Source organism: Chrysemys picta, chromosome 11, assembly GCF_011386835.1.
Source record: "Chrysemys picta bellii isolate R12L10 chromosome 11, ASM1138683v2, whole genome shotgun sequence".
In the NCBI taxonomy this organism is placed as follows: domain Eukaryota; kingdom Metazoa; phylum Chordata; order Testudines; family Emydidae; genus Chrysemys; species Chrysemys picta.
In genome coordinates, this window is record NC_088801.1 from 18,747,655 (window position 1) to 18,756,559 (window position 8,905).

Consider the following 8,905-nt stretch of genomic DNA (forward strand, 5'->3'; position numbering starts at 1 on the left):
TAGTTCAGCATCACATGATTAAACTACTGAAATAAATAGACGTTACTAAATCGGATAGATCAAATTACAATTGCAATAAGTTATTTTTATTCCAATAAATAAAAAAATTGCTAATCAAGTGCAAGTTAATAGACAAGAATTCCAAGAAAATAAAGTCTCACCCTAAGAGAGGCTAAAAAAGATTCCAATGCTGCACTCCCAAAGACATGATCAATTTCCAGTGCAATGGACAGTTTTCCATCTGAAAAATACAGAAAAAAAGTGCCTATTATATCATTTACTTGGGGGAAGGAGGGAAAAGAATGAAAGATGCAGATTCACAGTACATATGTTAGAAACCAATTTTGCTAGATGACATTATTTAAAAGATGTCCACGGGGGGAGAGGGGATTAGGAGTTCAGCAAGTGTCCTAGACTGCTCAATGCCATGGGGAAGAGTTCTAGGTCTGATGGGTCAATTTTTATTTTTAAACTGTTCTGGGCTGGGAATCTAAATGATCTACTTAAAAAGTCCCTAAGTTGAACAATTTCAGGACGGCAAGCTTCATCTCTACCCAAAACCTATGAACTAGCATTAAAAGAATCTTAACAAAAGCCAACAAAAAGAAAGCCCACAAAATATGGACTAAAAGGGGGGGAAAAAAAGTCTTAAGCCTCTCCCAGCTGGTGGTTGCTGCTAGAAATGGATGGAGAAGGGTAATTCAGTTTCACAGAGAATTTATAAATTTCATTTGATTCTGATTAGGAATGAAAACCAAAAATGTCCAAGTTCTCCACACCAGGGAATTCCCATTCTCTGCCCAGTTCTGGGAGCCATAGCTCCAGAGCACTCTGCCTGGTGGGTGGCTCTTGATTCAAACCTTGGAGCCCAGACTCCCAAGGCTTCCTGGCTTCCCTTAAATCCACCACACAGACCACCAAGGAGCTTGGCCAGGCAAGATAGCTGGAAGCCAGGGAGATTTCCCACTGAAGCTTCCTAGGAATTTCTTTTGTCTACGAGTTTAACTTAACATAAGTACATAGAGAAAAGCCAGCAGGAGATCCGGGTCTTTGAGGGGTGAGTGCAAAGCTTTGAATCAAGCCCTAGGTTATGCACATTCTAATGTAGACCATAGCCTTAGTGCACAATTTTCACTTCTTTAAAAATGTGCAAGATACTCTTAAGCTGTTAAAGAAAACAGAAGGTAATTTAGCTATTTCTCTATGGTGTGAACTCAACTGGGGAATACTTTGTTATTTTAAAATGCAGAGATTTCAGAGAAACTGATCATTCAGAATGTTTCTATAGACATTTTCGCTACTGTCCCGAAACACACACACACACACACAGCCATTTACAGTTTCATCACTTCACACACTGTTTAGGAAAGTCAAACAGAATTCCATTCCCATTTTCTCTTTACCTTTTGAAGAATATTTTTCATGGTAGATTTTATAAGCTTTTTCATGCGCAGCAGCTAGAATCTGGAGAGAGGTCTGTGGATCATCATACGGCAGACTCTCAATGATCTCAGGCAAGTCGCTAAAAGTGAGCCACATGTCAACCATATCACCAAAAGAACGGAAGTTAAACTCAGCATATTCCACAAAGAGGTCAGCAAAGGTCCTGTGCTTCCCAAGTTTGGACTGCGTGATCACAACCCCAGGCAAATGCTTATGTTGCAGAATTATCACTGGCTTAAGGTTTGCAGCAGTAAGAGACTCAAGAAGTTGTCTATAGCACTGAACTGTAGCCTCTTCCGGATTCTTGGCATTCCCCTCTGGTAGGATGTGTATCCATGGCATAAAGATTTTATAATGCGTAACACCACTTGCATGAAGGTAGGAGAAGTACTGTGGCAGAGAAGCCAAAAAAGGCTGGTGGCACAAACTATTATGTCCTTCATCCACTACACTATTAAGAGCTTCTTTGCCTAAGAGCTTGTTCTGAAGATTTAAATTGCTTACTAACTCGTTGTTTAGGGGACCAGCAATGGCAATAAAATCCTGAACTAGTTTCCAGTCTACCCCACAACAAGGAGAAAAGACAAGAAAAATTAACACTGCCTTACAACCTAGATCCATTTTTGCTAACCTGCTTGAGAGAACAGTTGCTTTATGCTATTTATGCTAGAGCAGAGATAATAAAATTAACCTTTAGCTTGCATTATCTATTGTGCAGATAACATGCCCACGAGCACCTAGCACCAGGATGATAAAACAAAGATGTTTTTAAAAACACTTCACTGTTGCCCCACTTAGCCGGGCATAGGTTATACAAACATAAATATGGTTACTTACCTTACAGTAAGGAAGGTGGTTTTTTGAGGGGTGTCCATACAGACTCTACTCCTGGTGCTTAGATAATAACCCTTTGAACAGCAGCATCTGTTGGGGCTGCACCTGTGCCCCTCAAGCATTGTGAGCACTATATCTGAGGATATAGAGCAGGGGTGGCCAACCTGTGGCTCGTAAGCCACATGCGGTTCTTTTACTGTTAAAGTGCGGCTCATGGAGCCCACCCCATCCTCCCCCCCTTCTCCACCTACTATACTGGGGAGGGTGAAGGGAACTTGGGACCTCTGCCTTGCAGTGGGGTGGTGGGGTAGGAACTTCTGCCAAGTGGGGAGGGGGGTCTTGGGGCTTCAGCCTTGTGGGGCGCACCTGCTGGGGCTCAGGACTTCAGCAGGAGCGGGGCTGAAGCCCTGAGCTCTGTCGGGCAGCTCCCCCTGGGCTGAAGCCCTGAGCCTCGGCAGGTGTGCCCTGGCTCTCAAACTTCTGAAAGGCTCCAGAGGCCGGAAGGGCTCACGCCCCCCCCCCCCCCCGACTCCGCCCCCTTCTTCCCCCATTGGCTCCCTCCCCAAATCCCCACCTCTTCCCCAAGCATGTCATTCCTCCTCCCTCCACAAGCGCTGGAGGGAGGCCCCGGAAACGCAGGGGGAGCGCGGGGCTGGGGTGAGTGAGAGACCGGCCTGGCCCCGAGCGCAGGCAGAACTCGGTCAGGCGGTACCTGGAGGGAGAGTAAGGGGGCGGCCCGCGGGGCCAGGCGGCAGCTGTTCTCCCCACCTAGGCAGCGGGACTCGGGAGCAGCCGCTGCTGCAGCTCCTACTGCCGCGGGGGGAGGAAGCGGCCGATGGCCAAGCTCGGCAGCTGCGGCTCTGGCGCCCGCGAACCCCCCGAGCCCGGGCCTGTTGCAGAGACCCAGCAGTGCGCACACTGCACCCAGCCCCTAGCCAGTCGCATCTGGGCTGGCTGCCCAGCTGGTGCAATCCTGCGGCGGCCCCGGGGCGGAGGCATCGGCAGCCCCGTTCGTTCCCCTGCGGGATCCGAGCGGGACGGGGGAAGGCTGGGGCCTGCTGCCCCCACTCCGGGGCCGCCGGCGGGATTGCTCCAGCTGGGCAGCCAGCCCAGACGCGACTGGCCAGGGGCTAGGCGCGCGCAGCGTACGCACTGCTGGGTCCCCGCAACAGGCCCTGGGGGTTCAGGCCCAGGCGCCACAGCCGCAGCCACCGAGCTTGGCCATCGGCCGCTTCCTCCGGCCGCGGCAGTGGGAGCTGCAGCAGCGGCTGCTCCCGAGTCCCACTGCCCAGGTGGGGAGAACAGCCGCCGCCTGGCCCCGCGGGCCGCCCCCCCCTACTCTCCCTCCAGGTATCGCCCAACTGAGTCCTGTCTGCGCTCGGGGCCAGGCCGGTCTCTCACTCACCCCGGCCTCACGCACCCCCTGCGTCTCCAGGGCCTCCCTCCAGTGCTTGCAGAGGGAAGAGGAAGGGAGTGGGGGTTGTTTTTTTGCTCTGCTGCTGGTGTTTTTTTTTTTTTGCTCTGCCCCTCCCCCCACCCTAGTAAGAGTGTAGTAGTAGGATTTTATGTTTGTGTTTTGTATAATTTAGAATGAAGGATAAAGAATAATAATGTAGCATGTATTAAATGTATTGATGTATGATTTGATCATATCCTGTCAGCCACCCTTTTTGAATCGGGGAAAGGAATGGCCTAATGGGCCATTGGTAAAGATGCATCAGCCAGAATCTGTGTCTGGGCTGATTTCAAGGAAGTAACAGACCTTTTAGGGTCACCACTTTGTTGTTGGTTTAGCATTTTAAAATAAGAATATGATTGTTTTTCTCTTGCATTGCAATTTGATGTTCCTGATCAAATGTTCTGTGTAAATCAATTCGGTTTTGTGTGTGAATGAGGAATGTGTGTGTTAGAAGATAAATGTGAAGGCCATCACCGAATCAGACGTTCTAGGGAGGAAATGAGGACAGCCGCAAGGGCGCCAGAAGATTACAACATGCAAATGTCAGAAGAGGGCAGACTGACGACTCTAAAGATGAGACAGGAACCTATCAATGGGTACAAGAAAGTTGTGATCAAAACCAGCATGGAGTAACTCCCCGAGAGACTTAATGAAAGAACAAGATAAAGAATGAGAAGGACAATTTAAGAAAACAAGCACTCGTCAAACAACAATTGATTACAGCATGATGGTGCAAAACTCATTGGTCCCAGTGAAGAAGAAGAAGAAAAAAAAAATCACTATATAAACAGGGCGCCTTGCCACGAAACTTTGCGTTTGTCCTGCAAAGACTTCCCCAGAACATCGTGTGACGACCGACAGAAGCTGGCTCCTACCTACCCGTGATCAACCTAGCTGGCCACGAGATTGATCCAGACTCTGGACTGGTAAATATAACATCGACTGGCAGGACAGTGTGTGTGTGACTGAATGCATATGCTAATTGTTGTATCTTCAATAAAAGTGGCATATTGCCTTTTCCCCTGAAAAAGATCCCGTGTGCTTCTTATAAGCATAACAAGAGGAGTCCTATTTAAAATATCAGCTTAAGAACAGCCCCACTGAAGCTTCCATCTGATCTGGAGACTTGCACCAAGGCATAGTGAGTGGAGAAGGTGTTGACTGAACTTCAACTGAGGAATCATACTTTGCAAGAAGTTCTTGATAATTGGCAACTCGTAGTTGAAGCATCACCAAGGATGCTTTGAACAAGAAAGACCCACTTGCAGAGAAGTTAGATCTGGTCTGTTGCTTTGATCTCTGTTGGATAGCATGGACAATCAGACACCCTGGGATGGAATGCTGAAAAAATAATAATTACATCCATCAGAACCTGGTATCTTCTGTCTGCATACTTGGAGATCACAGGGACACATGCAGGAGTAGCTCATATAATCTTTGCCTGTTCTAAAGTCCCCTACTTGATTGGTAAGGCCATTCTACTCAACGATTATGGCTATAGCATGTCCAATAATTTATGCTGCTTTTCTGAGGGATATACAGAGCACCTGCTAACATCCTCATCAGATCCCAAAAAACTTTTAGTTCATCCAATGGGGCTATAGAGGGAAACTTAATCGTCTTTTCGGGGGACAAGGAATAAATAGCCAATGGTTGGAGGTCTTCTCTGCCAAGCTCTTGTTCCTCCTCCAACACTTGTTACCAGAGTCTGCTGAGGAAGCCATTTTCCTAATGTACGGACGGATAACCCCAAGGAGGCCCTTAGGGCCTGTAGCCAATTATTTTAGTTTAGTATCCATTTACTGTGTGATGTTATGATTAATCAATGTTATATTACATATATTCATTGCATGTTATAATCCTACAAATCAACTCTGATGAAAAGTATTAGCCTGCTCAGTATTTAGAGGAACTATGTAGTAGACATGAGTAGGACAAGCTGAAACGCAAGAAACTGTGGGTTGATGCCTGCAAAACTTTTAGCTATTTCAGGGCTTAGAGACAAGAAATGATGGCGCAAGTCAGTGATCGAGAAATAACCCCAAAGATTATGGGGAAAAAGAGGTACCAACTGGTAATATTACAAAAGTATAGCTGGGAAGATTAAATTTAAATTATAAAGTGCTGTAACAACAAATATTGTATCCAGTATGTGCCTTAACTGTGAGATAAAGGTAGTACGTCAAGAACAAGAACCTACACAGCCTATCGAATTCGGGGTCTCTTGTGTTTCTAGGGGACACAGACCAATAAGAAAGAGAGGGTTGACACTTTCATGTACATAGGTAGAATGTAGGTATAGACAGACTAACAGTATAAAAAAGGGTGCCCAGAGTAGGCAAACTGAGCTTCCTATGGGAAACTCCAGCAGGAACAACTCCTGTATTGATGGTCAATCCATAACACCATCTAGGAGGATATATTGTTCGTTCTGGATCTACAGTCCATAGGAACACATGAAACCATAGGCAAATAACACATACAGTTACAAGAGCATCTATCTTTTAGTACTTTTATTAAAGTTACCAATAAAGTTATAAATGTCACAGCATATACAATTCCTAAAGGCAAGTACAATGTATATGGTTTCATGTGTTCCTATGGACTGTAGATCCAGAACGAACAGAGATAATTCTGTTGAACTGAGACTGTAGCTGCCAGAGCAGAACCCACTGGAGTACAATTAACATTAAATAGAATAAAAGGCTACAGGCCCAAGGTTGGTAAAGTTACTGAGGGGAAGGAGGGCACACAGGAGGGTACCAGTTCAGTGGTTCCCTTCTGGATCCAGATTAATGCGTGCCTCTAAAGGATTCCTCCCTCGACTGCCTGTTCACATCCCACTGGGTTATCCATGGTGGGGAAGGGTCACACTCCAACAAGAATAGTCTGCTACATTCTCCTGAAGAGGATGAGAAAGCTAAGTCCTCATCCCTAGAGGGGGCATGCCAGTCCAGTGTCCCCCAGCTGAGCGAGGACTGTGGCCAGTTCAAACAAGTGATGAAAGGAACCAGCTCTTAAGTCGGTCCAGGACTGGGGAATCTGGTACCGGGCCAAGTCAGTTGGTGCCAAGAATTGCCTCTCTGCCAGCAAGATTTTCTATATAGATGAGTCCATCAGTGCTGCATGTATCACTAGGGTCCCGGTGGTAGGTACTGATTAGCCCGGCACAGGTTTCCTTGGTATCGCTGCTGTCAGAGTAATCTGGTGAATGCACACAGTGCCAGAGAAGGGCCTGTTGCCTGAGCAATACCAGTAGCAGTGCAGTGCTGTGTGAATCAACCATCTGTGCATATTTCACCTTAGTGCTTGGGTTAGGCTCAATCTTAGGATATGATTTTTGTCTTGTGACTGGAGAGGGAGCTGCACCTTTGATCTTTGGTGCTGTGCTACCTGTGGCCCCTTTCCTAAGTTGGTGGCAGAATGGTACTAGAGAAGTGAGAGTGTCAAAGAAAAGGTGGTCTTTCCCGTTGCTTCCCAGGGTCTGTAAATGTCTGCAGAGATACCTCTAGAAGATGTAGCCTTCTCAAGCCTCTAGAGTGTGCTTTGAAAACGTCTTGTGCAAGGACCAGTGTTCAGACATGTGCCCCTCTCCTAAGCACAGGAAGCACCTCAAGTGGCTATTGTTGACAGGCCCTTCTGAATGGCAAGAAAGGCAGACCTTAAATTCTAGAGATTTGCCATCAGCCACTTTAGGCCTATGTCTGGTCCTGGTGCAGGGGGGCAAGAATCCGACCAATGCCCTGAATCTCACTAAAACTTACTTTTATTTTTACTTTGCTTTTTTTATTTTTTACACAAATGTGTAAATTAAACTTGTCTATATAACTAAAAAAAAACAAAACAAAAAAAACACACCACACCTCAACAACAATAGGTCTAACTAAGTCTCTCTGCAGGTGAAGACATGTGGACACCGCAGAATTCTGCCTCGCAGCCATGGGGTGGCAAGTTGAGGCCCCCCTACTCCTTATGCCCTCAATTATGGTGGTTGCTAGGGCCTAGGACAGTGGTTCTCAACCATAGGTACATTTACCTCTGGGGGTACTTAAGAGGTCTTCCAGAGGGTACATCAACTCATCTAGATATTTGCCTAGTTTTACAACAGACTACATAAAAAGCACTAGTGAATTCAGTACAAACTAAAATTTCATACAGTGATTGGTTTATACTGCTCTATATACTAGACGCTGAAATGTAAGTACAATAGTTATATGCCAATTGATTTATTTTATAACTATATGGCAAAAATGAGACCATAAGCATTTTTTTCAGTAATAGGGTGCTGTGAGACTTTTGTATTTTTATGTCTATTTTAGAAGCAAGTAGTTTTTAAGGGAGAGTAAACTTGGGGGTACGCAAGACAAATCAGACTCCTACAAGGGGTACAGTAGCCTGGAAAGGTTGAGGACCACAGGACTAGGACATAAGCACAGCCCCAATGGCCACTGCTATTCAAAAGAATACAATTTCACACAGTGTGTGCCCCATTCACAAGTCAGCCCACACACACCAAGAATGTTACCAGTGTGGACAATCACTCAAAAAAAATATTTATTTAGTACTTTCTATCAGCTACAAGAGATCTTTAGGTCCCTACACTGCCTGGCTCATTGGGACTGTATCTTTACTTCTTTTGAAGACAAAGCTAAACAAGAAGAGTAAAAATTAACAGTTGCTCACATTTGTGATTTTCTTTGCCTTTTTTAGCATATGTCAGGAGGCTCTCATTGCACAACTTTACATGAGCAAAATAGCCTAAGATTTGATTGAAGGACTGAAGGTTAAAAATCTAGTTACTAATTCACAAAAGTCCACACCCTAAGAATCCACATTCGTCCTGTGGCTGCACTTTAATGCCAGTTCACAAACCAGGGAGTATACCAAAAACAAGACTATCTGCCCTCATCAGGCAACATCATATTTTGGACCTGTCTCTGTTTTGAATGTTTTACTTTCAACATGCAACAAAGAAAAATATATCTTAAAATAAAGTGAAAATCAGATTTTCTAATTACCTGATATTAGAAGGTTTAAAGAAACCCTCTACAAATAGCATCAGCTAGACAGTGAAGATAAAAGCTCGTCTGAAATACAAGTATTTATATTATTTTCAGCTTGCAAAGCAGAGTAAGAGTAAAGTTCGTAAGTGAAACAGCACCCAGTCTC

At 45.4% G+C, this 8,905-nt stretch overlaps 1 protein-coding gene across 3 annotated transcripts in view; it reads right to left on the reverse strand.

The window, feature by feature from the left end:
• Nucleotides 1-8,896, reverse strand: part of LCT (lactase) — a 39,349-nt gene extending 30,453 nt beyond the window's left edge. For 2 of the 3 annotated variants that reach the window (XR_010591265.1, XM_024099597.3), the window contains exons 1-2: nucleotides 1,404-2,791; nucleotides 162-241 (exon numbers count right to left, since the gene is read on the reverse strand). Coding sequence is in view for 2 of the 3 variants with exons in the window: in XM_024099597.3 (XP_023955365.2) it covers nucleotides 162-241; nucleotides 1,404-2,064 (741 nt within the window). In the remaining variant the exon portion in view is untranslated. Of the gene's footprint in view, nucleotides 1-161; nucleotides 242-1,403; nucleotides 2,792-8,754 lie in introns of those variants that run through there. The other variant, XM_065560503.1, reaches the window with a different exon arrangement.
• Nucleotides 8,897-8,905: the final 9 nt, after the last annotated feature.